The sequence below is a fragment of the Primulina huaijiensis genome, chromosome 3, assembly GCF_012295235.1.
Source record: "Primulina huaijiensis isolate GDHJ02 chromosome 3, ASM1229523v2, whole genome shotgun sequence".
Classification (NCBI taxonomy): domain Eukaryota; kingdom Viridiplantae; phylum Streptophyta; class Magnoliopsida; order Lamiales; family Gesneriaceae; genus Primulina; species Primulina huaijiensis.
This window is the reverse complement of record NC_133308.1, coordinates 2,883,160-2,901,041: the sequence shown is the minus strand read 5'-3', so window position 1 is coordinate 2,901,041 and position 17,882 is coordinate 2,883,160. Positions and strand designations below refer to the sequence as shown.

The following is a 17,882-nucleotide window of genomic DNA, read 5'->3' as shown; positions in this document are numbered from 1 at the left end:
GTTAATATTGTTGGTAAGTAACAACTGTTGTTCTAAAACAACGATCGAACGGCGATGTTTAGATTGTTGCATGATTTATCGGTGAATTATGCCGCTCACTATTTGGCAAGTCTTAATTCTGCATAAATTAGGCATACAAGCAAGCATTCAGCGAATTTTTCAGAAAAAATGGTGTAATTCTTGTGCCAGTTTAGTTAGCATAATAGCTAAACTGTGCTGTAATAACTGTTCCAAGTAAAAAGGTAATCACGAGGGAGGCAATTTCATCAATTCTTTGATCATACCTAAATATATTTATTTTTATGAAAATGAATGAATTAATTTTTATCTTTCATACATAAAAACATAAATGTCTTCATTTTAAAAATATATAAAAACAAAAAAAAAAAGGTTTTGAAATTTTCCCTCGTATCCCTACAGAAATTTTCTAGAGGCTGTACAGTTGCACATTTCAAATCCACATTTGTATATGAAACCATATAATTTAATAGGATCCCACCAAAGAAAAAAGAAAATTGTCGTGTTTTTTTTTTATCTTTAGAAGCGGTTTTTGAGTAAAGTGGCGTATAAATTTTTTCAACCTTTGCTAAACTTTGTAATATTGAATTTTCCAACTTCTTTCTTCGTAAGTGTTTTTTTCATCTTTTTCAATGTGTTTTATTGTTATAATTATTATATCACAAAACTACTATGAGATCGTCTCACATATCAATTTATGTTTGAGAAAAAACTCCCATTATATTACTAATGAATACGCAGTATTCTTCGTGAAGAGTATAATTTTCTAAATTTTGAATGGCTTATGGTTTTCATAATTCAAAAAATACAAGCACATTTTATTTGACAGAAACTAACTGAGGTGTATTCAATCTTGGAAATTTAATTAATTTTATGTTCGGTGAATTTGAAATTCATTTATTTGATGTAATGATCATTGTGAAGAATTTTAAATAAACGGAAGATAAGATGATATTTCAAATTTAATTTTCAAACCAATTCTTCACACCAAATCCTTTTAACCGGTCGTAAGATTGCAAAATCAATACATGTGAAGAAATGCCTATCATTCAAGCATCCAATTTAGAATATTTTGCCTAACATTTAGCCCATTACAACTGGGCTGTCAATTGAAAGCACATTCATAATACCGAAAGTAAGGGGGAAATTAGTTTTTTGCTGTTAACATATTTACATGTATGTAATTTTGTTTATGATAATTCTTTTTCTACTGATTCATCTGGCATAGTTGGGTGACGGGCTCTGTCAGGATGTGAAAGTTATGTTACTGTCTATCCTGAAAGTTCTAAACGATTTGTTTACTTTTTGGTGATACAATTTTGTAGGAAAAGAGGAGAAGGTATCGAAGTTTGTTTTCGGGAGTCAAGCTCGGGCATATGGTGGAAGGTTGTAGCATGTCTATCACGAAGTACAAACTTATGATTGTGTAAAAAAGAAATTTCTTGAAGCCTGGATCAGATTAGTTGGTTTGGCCCCAAACTCTGTAAAAATTAAATACAAAAACTCTTGTGAGTCATCTCATGGTTTATTTTTGTAAGACAGATATCCGACTCGACTAAATTCATAAAAAAAATGTTAGTTGTAATGTTGAAATTATTACTTTTCAGGAAGGACATGTATGTTTGACCTGCCTCATCCCTTAAGAAATTTTTAGTGTGATAGACAGGACTGTGTTCTTTATACAACTCATTGGCCCGGCCTAAAATCAATGCTCCCGTAAGGCTGTGCATTATAGATTACATTTGCTATAATTAATCATTTTAGCACTTACTGAGTTTTGGGTGTAGTCCAGAACACACGCAATCTTGATTGTGTTTTTTTTTTTTTTGTTATAATGAATTGTAGAAATTAGAAAAGATTCTTTTGTGCATTTATAACCAGTGTAAATACATTGTTCTGGCATGAAAATAATATATCTCCACAAAGATATGATATTGTCCATTTTGAACATGAGCTCTCATAGTTTTACTTTTGGTATTTACCAAAAGGCATCATATCAATGGAGATATCTTCAAACTTATATTAATGATGTTATTGTGGTAATGTTCCAAGTATTTCACGTTAGACATGTTGGATCTCGGTTTTCTACGCGCCCAAACGCAACAGAACTTTTAAAATTTTTATTTTATTTTGACAATCAAAATATATTTGATTTGGACGCTCGTATGGTTTAAGATAAAGAATCAACATTCGTAGGATGTTAAAGAATATACCTTTAGTGAAATTTTCACTTGGCTCCAACTACTCCGATATAAGCGGATGTAGCTCTTGTTGTATATCCCTACGAACTTTCTTCAAATCTCTTAATCCGGTCCACGACTGGAATATTTGTTCCTCTTCTAACTTGCACTAGAAAATTAGAAGATATTTTCCGTAGAGATAGAACACGGAAGAAGAAATTAATTTCTTGCAACAAGAAACAAAACTTTGAGAGCAGCACGTTTTCCCTTGGGAAGAGCCGAAAGATTTGTTGTGTGAAAAAAAAAAACCTTTCGGATCCTTCATTGTAAATAAGAATCAATATTAGCTTTGTGTGCAAGTTTTTAAAACTATGGTATCATGAATATTTTCATATTACATAAATCAATACTATATTTTATAAAAACTTAATGGGCCATATTTTAACTCAATTAAAATATAATTAAATTATTAAAGCCTATTTAAACTTTAATAAATTAGCATGATGTGCTTATACTCCTACAAGCCCATGATACATGCTCCCATTATATTAACATCATCATAATCCCGATCGATGATCCAACATCATCGATGTGTTGTTATTATGATGCACACTTTAATTTCGAGATCACCAATGTCTAAATAAGGCAGGTGCATTCCCTTTGACTATTTTAGCAGTCATGCTCTCAAAATTTCTATAAGCTTTTATAAACTTTATTTATAAGCTTATCGATTGATCATATCAAACTTATTTCTTATAAATTCAACTCATTGAATTTATTATCTCAACGTTTTCTATAAATTCAACTCCTTGAATTTATTATCTCAACGGGAACAAAATAATCCAGTACTTGTGTGACCCTCAATGGTTTAGGGATACAGCTAGCCGTTGGTTCACAACTCTTTGTGATTCAGGACAATTTCCTTTATTCGGGCTTACCCTAGTTAGCCCCATTCTTTTCATCAACACCTTGATCAAGAATATCAGAACTCATTTCTGATTGCACCCATCGGATCATGTTAAAAGCGTCTAGTAGCATCGCCCCATGATCCCCTAGGTATCACTGATAGTGCCTACAAGAACCAGTCGATTATGATTAGCGTACAGTACGGTCCCTTCATCTCATATATCCCGATCGAATATGCAACCATTGGTTCATCGAGGGTTGCATATCAATTCGATAACTATGTGACACATATAATAGTGGCATCGCATGTACTATTGGAGACCTCCTTCTCCAACGTACATCTCATACTCTGGCCAAAGATTCCACGCACTATTATTTCATCAGATCACATAGGATATCCACACCCGCAGGTGAGCGGTGAATCCCCGACTACAATGCACTGGCTCGTATATGTGTCGCAACTGTACCCAATCTCGCCACCTGATGACTCTCCTGGAGCCGGTAAACGAGTCAAAGCACAACCCTAGCATGTAGAGCCTCAGTGTTGTCCCGGGTCGTAAGGATTAATGGTGTACAATCATAACCACGGACTTATCCTCTCGATGAATGATAATCACTTGGAAAGTCCGAGGGAGGGTTGTTCGGTATAATCATCATATGATTACCCATCTGTATGTTTGGACATCTCTATGCCCTTACCAAGAAACGCGGTACACAACATCACAGATGCTAGTCTCGAGCTCAAGCGACCTTTATCCATGTTTTAGGCGGCTGAATCGACTAGGAACGAATTTAGATTATACAGTGTTTACAAATGAGTTTCAACATCGAATTACGATTCATTTGTATTAAAATATAATCAAGGACTTTATCTATGCTGATTGCATGGGTATACAGATAAAGTAAATTGAAACCGTGAAAAGTTAAATTATATTAAAATAAAGATTGTTTATTACACTTGAGTCCATAAATTCCCTAGCCAACTGTTGGCTTGCAGGGCATCTACTCTAACAAGACATACACTTCTAACGTAGCGAAGAGGAGTTGCCTTGAGGATGGACGGATGGGTTTGAGGGAGGGGAGTATTGAGAATTCAATAAAAGTTTCACGTTGAAAATATACGAGGAAGATCATGAATTAATCAGATGGAAGAATATCTTAATTGGTATGAAGCCTTTGGGTAAAATCCAAAAATTAACAACTCATGAGAGTTTATGCTCAAAGTAGACAATATCATATCATTGTAGAATTATATGACTTCTATTGCATAACAAGTGGTATCAATCCTTTCTCAACTTTTCAAGTGGTTATAACTTCTTTTTTTTAAATGAAACTGATTTCATTAAAATGGGTAAAAAGTTAATGTTACAAATACATTGGACATTCCCAAAGAAAATCAAAAACCAAGAAACATCATAATACGAAAATACAAATCAAATGCCACAATAATCACGCGTACTCGTTTGCTACTTCAATTGCTTCAGGAATGGACCGATACGTGTGAATCTTAATCTTCATGACGATATCTTGACAGCTGAATTTTTCTTGGTCAAACATTACTCTATTTCGCATATTCCAAACATGGTACACTGTTGCAGCCAGTGCTGTTATTCTCATTCTTGTCAACATCGAGGTACCTCTATACTGCCTTCTGAAAGCTCGCAATATAGCCGTCGGAGATCTCATTATTTTCTTCATATCAAGCCAATGACGAACACTCTTCCAAATGGGATTTGTAACACTGCAATCGAAGAACAAATGATCAATAGTTTCATCTTTAAGTTTGCACAAGACACATCTCCGATCATTGATAAATTCTAGTCTGTCTCGAGTCCTGAGTTTACGGTGTGCAAATAACCAAAGTATGAACCGATGCTTGGGTAGTATGAATGTCCTAGACAGTAGAGGTTTCCAAGGCCAATTTCCTGTCGTTCCAACGAAGAACTGATACGCATGAGCGATACCCTCCTTATTACCAAACCATTTCTGTAAGCACAATGAAGCAGCTTCCTCAGAGCCAAGTCTTCCAATCAACTCATCTCTAATGTCAAGAATTTGCTTAATTAATGGTGAGGCATCCTTGTGCCTTCTCCATTTCCAAACCCCTCCAAAGCAACTATAGTTGTGATTTACCCACCTAATCCATAAGTTCTCATTCCCCACATGAATCTTCCATAAGCTTTTCGCTATCAGCGCACGGTTCCAAGCTTTCAGATTCTTTAGACCCATTCCTCCCTCTGATATTGGTTTACACAATGTGTTCCAAGCAATAGGTGGACGTTTAGTTGGCCACACGAACTTGCGGCAAATAGCATGTATTGAGTCAAGCACACAATTCGGTACTGGTAGGATAGATAACCAAAAACACTCCACGCCTTGAATAACCGAACGAATCAATTCTAACTTCCCCGCATAAGAAAGTGAATGTCTAGGCCAAGCACTAACCTTCGTCGAGATATTATCCACTAATTTACCATAATCTGATGCACACAATCTTTTCGCAGCAAGAGGTATTCCCAAATATCTGAAAGGTAAGATTCCTGGAGTAAAGCCAGTAATGTCCAAGATATCCTGTCGCAATGAGCCTTCAATGCTTCCCATATATATGTTAGATTTCAGCGCATTTATTTTCAAACCAGCCATGTCCCCAAAGGAATTTAAGCACCGCATAATCATTGACACACTTCGAGTATCACCATACGAAAGTAGGAGTAGGTCATCCGCATAAGCCAAGTGTGTAATTCTAAGATTGATACATTTTGGGTGAAAACCGAACCCCGCTGATCTAGACATATGTTTTAGTTCCCTGGATAGTACCTCGAGACAAAGTGAGAACAAGAGCGGTGATAACGGGTCCCCTTGACGAAGACCCCGCTTACCCTCAAAATGTCCATGCAGATTACCGTTGATAGCAATCGAGTAGGAGACAGTGGTAACACATTCCATAATCCAATTAATAAACTTGCAAGGAAATTTCAAGAGAATGAGTACCTCTTTCAAAAATCCCCAATCCACAGTGTCATAAGCTTTTTGAATATCCACTTTCAGTATGCATCTCGGGGATCCACGTTTCCTTGCATACTTCCTCAGCAATTCTTGAGCCAGATGAATGTTATCAACAATGGAGCGCCCTTTAATGAAAGCTGCCTGTGCCCCATCCACTAATCCTGCCATTGTGCCTCTCAATCTGTTCACCAAAATTTTAGAAATGAGCTTATAAAAAACCGTACAGCAAGAGATTGGCCTGTACTCATTCACTGTGGAAGCCGAATGTGTTTTAATAATAACAAATAAATACATTTTATGGTCAACGGATGAGCTTAGAAACCGAGTTCGTACACGTAAAAGTAACGCAAAAACAAAAAAAATTAAATAATATGGAAACTGAATAATTGTTTCAAGAATTTCCTCTTGATTTTTGGGGTCAAGTTCTAGTTAAGTAAGAAATTTGGTAATTACTACAGCTCTGCTTTGTGGTGACTTGGTAACAGCACATGCCCAGATTCTCACTCTTGGAATATATTAGTTGCCGTGAAACAAGTTGGCTTCCAAAATATATTCCTAGTTTTAGACTTTTTCCACTGTCAGACGACATTTCATTTATTTCCGTTTTGACTTTGTCGGGACATACGTTGTTTTTGTGTTCCTAACAAATTTTTAACATTGACTTTTAAAATTATTATTTTTTGGATTTCGAATGTTCAAACTACATATTGATACTACAGATATGGATGGCAATGACTCGGGTGCGAGGACGATTATGTTTCACAATTTATTTTACCCATCTCATAAGCATACTCATCTTTGTCGGTTATTCGATTAGTCCAACTGATACCAACACTTTAGAAATCTAGATACTGAAGAGAACAATAAGAAAAAGATTAAAGATAAAAAGTAGCAAACTAATTATATAAGAATAACAAAAAATTATAAATAATTTATTTTAACACTATTATATTACAAAAATAACATTAATTTTATACTAATAATTTTATTTGTTGCATCCAGTTATCATCATTAAACAAAAACAAATTAAAATTAATAATTTTTTTTTATTATGGACAATAGGAATCCTTTGTGAATATTACTATTTTTGTCAAATGGGGCTCGTGGTGGGTCAGATTGGCCCACCAAAACTCGCCATCTGGAGGGTCAACTTGCGGATAGGTTCCTTACTAGTTGGGAAATCTTTGACTTAGCCAAACCCAAGAGTGGGTTGAGGTCCCACAGACCAACCCATCCAATGATTTTTTTTTTAATTTTATAAATAAAATTTATATTAAAATTCTTGATTTGTCACTTTTATATGTTAGTCAAAGTTATTAGCACAAAAATTCACAAAATTTAATTTTTAAAAAAAATACACACGCTTTCGACCAGCACATGCTAACCCGGGTAGGTTCGCTTTTAGATAAATTGAGAAAACTTCAATTCAAAACCATTTCAATTGGTTGGTTGGTTGGGCTGGTCCGACGAGAGCCCAACCCATATTGACAGCTACAATCAAGATCCCTCCAAGTATTCATGGGCTTTTCCATTGGATTCTATGTTTACCAATGACTTATTTTAATTCGGATCTACATTTCCACTTGTACAAAATCTATTAACTTACAGCCACGTGTATGTGTATGTACAATACAACATTACATGTGGATTTGATCACTTAAAACCAACCCTCGCTTAGGGTATAAATCGCGCGTCTTTTCTTCCTTCTCTTTTTAGTTTATTTCTCATTTCTGGAATTGGTGATTTTTGAATAGATTTAAATAGCCAGGCCTTCCAAAAATTCACCATTAGTTGGCACAAAAATCCAACACAAGTCTCATCCACTCAAAAGCTCATTTATAAGACTTTCAAATCTTATGTTAGATTTTGATATCGATTAAATTAAGGCAAAAATTTGTGTGAGACGGTCTCACGGGTCGTATGTTGTGAGACATATCTCTTATTTGGGTCATCCATGAAAAAATATTATTTTTTATGCTAAGGTTATTACTTTTTATTGTGAATATAAATAGGGTTGACCTGTTTCACAGATAAATATTCGTGAGACCGTCTCACAAGAGATATACTCTTAAACTAAACATAGTACATGTTTAGACATTTATTTACTTTTCTGCCGACGTCTAACCGGCACCATCAAGTAAAAGTAGTTAGATTGAATGGACCATCTATCTAAATTAAAATTTTAAAAAGCAAAAGTTTCCCATTTTTTAATGGGTGGGTCTTCAGAACTGAACTTCCACATTATTAAATTTTTAAAAAATAATTTGGAACGATTTTGCATTTATATTTAATTTAATTATAATCCAAATCCAATTACTTTTTCATTCCAAATCCAAGCACAGCCTAAAAGCTTAATTCCACCACACCTTCACGAAATCCTACTCATCTCCGAGAAGCCGACTCTGACTCTGACTCTGACCCTGACCCGAATCCGATCTTCACCTGGACCCTTGACCCGATCAGTTCTTCCAGCCATCCTTCAACTTGGGAACGTACCCACGTTCGTTGACTCCAAAACACCGTCTGTTACTTAAATCAACACTCGGGTTTTAAATATAAATATAATATTCTACATTTTCTCTTCAGATCTCTTTGTGATAATGGACCAAGATAAAGCCGCGTTATCTCGGAAATTAATCGAAATAGTCGATGAAATTTCGGCGATTCCGGAGTACCGAGCTGCCGTGAAGAAGCAGTACATGAATCTAGCTCGGCGGTTGAAGCTGTTGTCTCCGATGTTTGAAGAAATTCGCGATAGCAAAGAGTTGATCCCCGAGGATTCCATGAAAGCATTAGCTTCTCTAGTGAAAGCTTTGGAATCGGCCAAGGAATTACTCCTGTTTGGCAGCGAAGGGAGCAAGATTTATCTGGTCTGTATGGAATGGTCATTATTGATCTTTATTGTTGATTTTGGGAATTTATTCATTCTCTTCAAGTTAAATCACATGGCCACATTTTATAATGTTTTTCCTTGTTTTATTTGATCTTTTCGATTTTTGTTTCTCCGTGACTGTGTGCACTTTTCTTTCTGGAAAATTGGAGATTCTAACTCGAATCTTGTATCTGATCAGAGTTTTTAAAAAATATCGTTTCATTTTTCTTATATTGTTTGGTTGATCGTGTATGAGTTGCTTGTCGCAAAAAATTCCGAGAATGGTGAGATGTTTATTAGCCCCTGCTAACTTTTGAATTCGATTGGTGAAAATGAAGGAAACACGAGGAAAGTAGATTTATCTTGTGTCTGGTGTAAGATTTGCTTTAGGTTTGAGGAATCTTGGTTGAGATTATACGTTATCAAATTTTCGTTACTGCAGGAATTATGGAATTTTCTGAGATAGTCCATTAAAAGCGTAGGATTTTCCACTGATGGCAGTTAAATTAATCTCTTAATTTCCCTTCAGGCTGTGCATTTTTAGATTGCATTTATAATTTTTTGCGTGTTGTTGAAACACACATAATCTGCATCATGTTTTTTTCCCATTAAAATTAATTGTAGAATTAGAAGAATTCTTCTCTACTTACAGGTATTGGAGAGAGAGCAAATCATGATTAAATTTCAAGAAGTTACGGCTCAGTTGGAGCAAGCGCTGAGTGGCATTTCATTCGAAAAACTTGATATATCAGATGAAGTAAAGGAACAGGTAAATACAGGCCCCTGCCATATATTTGGACGCTGTTTTATTCATCCATGATCACAAATTACGATTTTATCAGAGAACTTATGTACCGCAATGGTACATTTCACGTCACGAATGCACTTGAAGATGTTTGTTTGGTGTCACTGAAAACTATCGAGAATGTGGCGGCTATTCACTTGATTGATGGGGATAGTCTCTTATTCTATCTTTAAAACCATCTTTTCCAGGTTGAGCTTGTTCTTGCTCAATTCAGAAGAGCAAAGGGAAGGGTGGACGCACCAGATTTTGAGCTGCACCACGATCTTTTGTGCCTTTATAACCAGAGTAATGATGCTGCAGAAGATCCAGATGTATTAAGGAGATTGGTTGAAAAATTACAGCTTGACGGCATATCTGACTTAACTCAAGAATCAATAGCTTTGCATGAATTAGTTGCTGAAACTGGTGGGGATCCAGAGGAAAGCATAGAGAAGATGTCGATGCTATTGAAGAAAATTAAGGATTTTGTGCTGACAGTAAACCCCAACATTGACTCCACGGCAACGAAAAAGTCTGTTCCTGCAAGCAGCAGTGGGAAAACATTGACCGATGGAGATCAGACGAACCTTGTCATACCAGATGACTTTCGTTGTCCTATCTCATTAGAGCTAATGAGGGATCCTGTCATAGTATCAACAGGGCAGGTATTGATTCAAATTTTTTTTTTTGCCTTCGCGTTGTTAATTACTCTTGTTATTCGATGTTCTTTATCAGAATGTAGCCTTTGAATTGAATCTTGTCACGTCATTTCTTTTCTTGCTAATCTCTTTCAACGAAAGTATGTGCTGCAATCTTATGTCTTGCATGAAACCTCCATGTTTTGTGGTTACCTCTTTGTGCAATCAGTGGATGACAATCTTTTGGAGCACCAGAAGTAAATGATTGAAAACAGAATGACAAATCTATTTAACTAATTCTTTTCCTATTATAGACATTTGAAAGATTTTACATTGAATAAATTTTGGTTGCTTTCCTAGCTATTTAACTGGTAAATTCTTTTATTTATTGTAGACATATGAAAGGTTGTACATTGAACAATGGTTGCGGAAAGGACATGTTACTTGTCCCAAGACACAACAAAATCTTACTAGCAATTCTGTAACGCCAAATTATGTTCTTCGAAGTCTTATTGCACAGTGGTGTGAGGCAAATGGGATTGAACCTCCAAAGCAACCAAGCAGCCATCGAGCCACTAAGACTACATCTGCATGCTCCCCTGATGAGCTTATCAAGATAGAGGCTCTTCTACATAAGCTAACATCCGCCAGCCTCGAAGACCAACGGTCTGCAGCAGGCGAAATCCGCCTGCTTGCCAAACGGAATGCAGATAATCGGGTGGCAATAGCAGAAGCTGGTGCAATCCCTCTGCTTGTCCAGCTTTTATCAACTCCTGATTCTCGAACTCAGGAGCACTCCGTTACTGCACTTCTTAACCTCTCGATATGTGACACCAACAAGGGGAGCATAATATCCTCTGGGGCTGTTCCTTGTATAGTTCTCGTGCTCAAGAAAGGAAGCATGGAGGCACGGGAAAATGCAGCTGCCACCTTGTTTAGCCTGTCAGTAGTTGATGAAAATAAGGTGACAATTGGCTCTTCAGGAGCAATTCCACCACTGGTTACACTTTTAAGTGAAGGCACTCAAAGAGGGAAGAAAGATGCTGCAACGGCACTCTTCAACTTATGCATATATCAAGGTAATAAAGGAAAGGCGGTGAGGGCAGGAGTTATTCCCACATTGATGCGGCTACTTACTGAACCCCAAGGCAGCATGGTGGATGAGGCATTGGCAATATTGGCAATATTGTCTAGCCATCCTGAAGGAAAGGCAGCCATTGGAGCTGCAGTGGCCGTGCCTGTTTTAGTTGATGTTATTGGTAATGGCTCCCCGAGAAACAAAGAAAATGCAGCAGCAGTGTTGGTACATCTATGCTTCGGAGACCAACAGCACCTTGCTGATGCGCAGGAACTAGGCGTTATGGGACCACTTCTTGATTTGGCACAAAATGGCACAGAAAGGGGAAAGAGAAAAGCTGCCTTATTGCTTGAACGGATGGATAGATTTGTAGAAACAAATAAGCAGGTGAGGGTGCAAACTGAGACTACTCAAAACTCAAACTCAAACTCAGAATCAACTCTCACAACCACGGCCACCACCGTCAGTTGACACTGTTAATAGATAACGATTGTTTCTATTTCTTTTTATTTGGGTTTGTTTGTTTTCGGTCCTTATAAAGCGTTGAAGGAAGGGCACATAGAATATAGCTTGCTTGACAGGGAAAAGGTGAAAAAGATCACTTCTCCCAATGTTAAGTAATTTATTCCGATTGATTAGTTGAGGACTATATCCAACTAAAAAAATCCATGAAAAGGGATAGAATGAGGAAACAGAAGCAGTTATCCTTTGGCATGATGTGGATATATTTCAACTTGAGAAAAATGTAAACATCCTCAGTTTTTACCGGAGAAGTAGTTGTGTTAAATCTCTAGCTCCTCAAATATTCTTGTGTTATATTTGTGCGCATGCCACACCGGCGTAACCCTATTGACAAGTATATCATGAAACCTCCTAAAAAGTCAACGTGGTACACTTGTATTTACACACACCAATGTTATAGCAAGTTGTGATGCTCAAGGTGCAACAATGGAAAGCTTGTCCCCCAGGTAAGCCGGCAGGGGGCTAGCTGTTCGCGAGCACCAAGCTTGAAACAACGAAAAGCTGCTATATTGATCATTAGGGAACTGCTTTGCTCGGCTAATGGTTGCCCTATGTATGCATAGACATAGCTCATTACATATTATTTCATGAAAATGCCATCCATTTCTTCCCTTTGAAGCCTATGCATATAAGGCATAGTTTGATACACATGATAGGATAAACATGTGATATATAATATAATGATAAATTAAGGATAAATAAGATGTACAATATTATATTTAATATTTGGTATGATTTTAATATGAGTGATTAAATTTATATATTAGATTGTAATGACAAAATTAACTTTATCATAATAAATTTCATAATTTCAAAGTTGTTGCTTAAGTTCATATTTCTTATCTGTTCATACGCCGACAGTGCTTGCATGATTTATTTATTTTTACCTAATTTCATATATTATATAATATGATAATTGAGCCCTTGATTTTTTTAGTCAAGTCAAATATCAATTTTTAAAGTTAATTGAGTGATACTAATAATTTTATTGAGATTTATAAAAATCATTTATATAATTATTTCGAGTTCATTTATATAATTATCATATTATATAATATATAAAAATAAATAAAAATATTTATTTGATTTTAATTTCTACCTATTAGCAGAGATTTATAAAAATCATTTATAAAGTTTAAGTTTTTTATATATTGAGGGCAATTAAGTCATTTGTGATGGTTTTATATCATTAAATTAAAATTATCGCATATCATAAAAAAAATATTTTATCCTTTTGTATAAAATTATTTATCATAGGCATCTGATATTATCATGTGCTTTCTAAAAAAGTACCAAACGTGATATAAGGAGGATTATTTATCAATCCCTCTCTTTTCCACTGTACCAAACTATAACTAAAAATAATGGACGACAAATACAGTCATAGGCAACATTTTCAACTTGAGGGTCAATTTATAGATTTGGTGGTAAAAAAAAAAAAGAAAAAAAGATCAATGCAAGTGCAACTATGAAAGATAGATCCAAGATATGGACAAACGCAGGTAAAATTTCAAAGTGAACAAGATAGATCCAAGACATGCTAATAACAAAACAAACATAAAATCGCATAACACTGCTCCAAACTTTCGGATGCACAAACAAAACATTCAGCAGACACAGACACATGATATCTGCGTTCGGTTCATTCCACAATGTGCCCGAAATTTACCTGCGTTTGTCCATATCTTGGATCTATCTTGTTCACTTTGAAATTTAACTTGACAAAGTTTTAATTTATTTTTTGATTCATTAGATAGTGGAATAATGACATGTATAAGAGTACCGTAAGCGTGAATAATGAAATTGAGACGGGACGGAACACATCGAAGGGAAAGGTTTAATACATTTGATGATTTGAAGAATCAAATATAATTTTTTGGAATTATTTTGAAGGCTCGCATAATTTAATTAATTGTAAATAGATTCGTTGTCTAATTAATAAAAGACTCAATAAGATGATTGAATTATTAGTGGTTTTCAACATATTAAATAAATTGGTATGATCTATTTTTGTGTAGAAACTCAGCCTAACTTCTATGATGGGTTAAATACGGCTCATGTTATATATATGATTATAGTCCCCGAGGCATACAGAATAACACAGAATATGTACAATTCATTTCTAGACTTCTCTCATTCTCTCATCTAAGGCAAGAATATGATGGTTTTCTGCTCTCTTGGAAGATTCATAACTCACACGATAGATGACCAACCAATGGATTCTGTTACACATATACCGTTATTCATATAATTCATAGTATGTTGTGATATATGATTTCAATCACATGATTTATTAAATCTCTATAACACAAGTTGAACTTGTGTGAGGTGATTTAGAATGAATACGCAAATAATGAGAGCTAATTTAATAACAAAAATGTATACTCTCAATGTCACCCGTGAATCGTGATGAATCAATGAAACATAACACAGAAATTTATAAGTATATAATTTTGAACATTCACTCAACACTTGTAAAAAAAATGAGTGTACGTAGATACAAATAATAGAGTAGAGAAAGCAAACTAATTAACTGGTTCAGCAATTTAGAAAATCGCACGAAATTTCAGTTTGAAACATATATAAATATATGAATCATATATGGAAAAGACGATAACATGTATGGTATATTAATACGGATGACAAATGATCAATATCTCAAGAACAAGCTGATCGATAATATGAAATAACAAATTTCACTCGAATGCACAGCTTTATTTCCTAACTTTCTTTATCTTACCACTACAAAATAATTCAAGAAAATGGGAAGGAAAAACTGATTCAATTTCATCGATGGAAACATCAAGCAAAACTCTATCCATTTTTCTCTTTGTGGATGGCAGTGGTTTGGGTTTTCTGGGAGCAGGTGGGCATTCCTTACAGGTATCCACTGCTAATTTCGGCGTTATGCAGCCTTCTTCTTCGTGATCGTCCTGTCTCGCGACTAATTCAGGTTCTGAAGATGGCAATTTGATATTCAAAACAGAAACCGAAAGCACGTCTTTATTTTCTTTGTGGAGATTTCCAATGAAGTCGCGTTTCTGCATTGCATGCAGATCTAATTTCTGGGACAGATATGCTTGATCGGGATCAATTTTACTCGTCAAACCCATCAAGTAATTAAATAGGCTCTCAATCACAGTACATGAAAGGTTCGAGACGTGTGAACTTTCCAAAGATAAACATATGTGAGAATATTAATATTCGATGGAAGTCGGAAAATATCGTGTCTAAGATTGGAGGAACAGAGAATGTGATTCTTTATACCTGCACACACACACACACACACACATACAAATAGATCAAGTTTACATCTTTGACTTTTTGTTGATGATTTTAGCTTTTACGATGTGTGGGTGAAGGAAGATTATTTTTCAAAGTTTTAATGTTAAATTTCTTGTATGATCTCTTTCTGGTGGAGGAATCCAAAGCAAACAACTTTTCTTTCGATTGGATTTTGTCAATACTGGAGTTGTCTTTCTAAATCATTTTCTATGTTTCACTAAAAAAACATTATGCGAATGACTGTGATTATAAACCAACTTTGAGGAGATTTGCATTAAATTCCCAAGTGTAATAATTGAATACATTTCCGGATTTATTTGTAATAGTAAATTCAATATCCAATGAAATCATTGTTTCATATTTTCCCATAACACCTTTTCTGGTGTCTGTCAATAAAAATCTAAGTTGTTCATCATATCATACGTACATATATCATTTTATTTTATTTATTCATTTATATTTTACACTCTATGTATTCGGTAATAAAAAGTTGTTTTTATTTTTATCAAAAGTTTGTTTAAACTTCCAAAAACGAATGCTTATTTTTGAAACAAGTGGAAGCAAAAAAAAAAAAGGATGGTCCCAAATAAATCCATTAAATTCGAGCTCTTGAATTCCATATTTATTTTTTGAAATCACAAGTTTTAACATTTGTTTAAAAATTACACAATATGAAAATTTAAAAAAATTTAAGTGAGATTTAATTAGCTACCTCGGTTGCTTAACTTATCATCGCAATCAACGTAAAAAATCAGATTTTTTTAATGAAAATTTATCAAAGAAAGAGCATTGGATACTCCTCAATTTATATATGTTGGTTAGGTGAGAAGTATTAAATAGCACCCTGACTCAAATCCTTACTCATTTTCTAAACTTGTTTTAAAAAAAAAATTGGTGAAAACTTTGGTTAAAATTTGATTTCGAACGGTAGAACTCATCTCAAACTTGATATATTTTTTTTTAATGTTAGATGAGCTATAAGTTATTGGCGAAAGAATTTTCAAATATTCACAAACGGAAATGACTTTTTTTCTTAAAAATATATTTCCAGCTGATTCATTCATTCTTCTGTATAAGTTTATCATATAATCTTAATTACATTTTCAAATAGCTCGCGTTTTATTACCAAAAAAAAAAATGAATATCAGGTGACATCACTAACCTACTCATACTTACATCATATAATATATGTATAATATAAAAATTAAATACAGAACAAAATCAAGATATGAATTACTTTCATTTTTTGGATCCATTTTCCGACTTTGGATTTGGAATTTTGGCGATTCTTTAATTTATTTGGTTTCCCCCACTTTTCTTCAAGTGGGATATATGTTGATTTTTTGTAAATTACATCATGTTGCGGAGCAGCTTAAAGTGATGCATGGGGCCAAGATTCAAATAATGCATCATCAAGAGGGATGATGATTATGAGGAAATATATGCTTAAAGTTGGGGATCCAAGGGACCAAGCTTGGAAGCTACTGAAATCCATGTCATTATATTATTATATCACTTTTTAAAGAAAAATCATATTTCGAGAGAAAAAATAATTTTTTATTCTGTTTGAAACTAAATTATATTAACAAAATTGAAGTAGAAAATAAGTTTTCCAAAATTAAGGCAAATCGCCACCATCAATGACGAACACTTGCAATATATTTTGCAGCGTCCAAGCTGACATGTGCAGCTGCAAATGGCAGTTTGTCAACATGGCAGCGGACGTTGCTTTTTTATTTTTTATTTTTAATTATTATTATTTTTTATTTAATTTGGATACATATATTATTAGTAAAATAGGAAGACTACATGTAAAAAATAAAATTGAAACTCAAATTCAATAATTTGAAAAATAGATCACTTTAAATAGCGAGTTAGTCAACCAATTTTTTTTAAAAAATTTTATTTGTTAATTAATTTATCTTTCAAAAAAAATTTGAACTTATTTTTTAAAAAAATATTTATTTTAATATGTGTTGGTTTAGTTTTCGAAAAAAATGTATACGTGTATGCATTCACTTATTTTTTATTTTAGTATTACTAGTAATATGATTAATAAATAATAATAACAATAATAGTTGGAATATGAAAATTCTTGAATTTTCGTACACATATTTTTTGAATTTTTACTCTTTTTATTTTTTAAAAAAAAATTATTTATTTAAATATACGTTGATTTAGCTATCAAAAAAATTTTGTGTATATGTGTCGATCCACTTATTTTTTATTTTTTAAAAATTAATTAATTTAAGCTTCAACTTCCATTTTTTGTAAATAGAATAATTTGAAAAATAAATCACTTTTTTATTTTTTTTCTTAGAAAAAAATGTTTGAATCTGTGTAAATTTTCGAAAGATAAATTTCTTAATATTTTTAAAATAAATATTTTTATAAATTGTTAATTGGTTAACCATTTTTAAGTTATTTATCTTTCAAATTATTCAATTAAAAAAACCCAGTTTTCAATGACTTCTAAAATGTAGAAAATGTCATGTTGTGGGTTTCCATATAATTGTAATCCGAATGATTCATATTGAATTATTTATTTAAATTTGTGATGAGTGATGCAATGCAACGCAATCATTGCACATAA

General features: G+C 33.8%; 1 protein-coding gene across 1 annotated transcript; it reads left to right on the top strand.

The window, feature by feature from the left end:
- Positions 1–8,441: 8,441 nt before the first annotated feature.
- On the top strand, positions 8,442–12,386 carry LOC140973076 (U-box domain-containing protein 13-like). The gene is made up of 4 exons (XM_073435631.1): positions 8,442–8,980; positions 9,635–9,751; positions 9,976–10,431; positions 10,799–12,386. The coding sequence occupies exons 1-4, from the start codon at positions 8,711–8,713 to the stop codon at positions 11,951–11,953; spliced, it is 1,998 nt and encodes a 665-aa protein (XP_073291732.1). The 5' UTR covers positions 8,442–8,710; the 3' UTR covers positions 11,954–12,386.
- Positions 12,387–17,882: the final 5,496 nt, after the last annotated feature.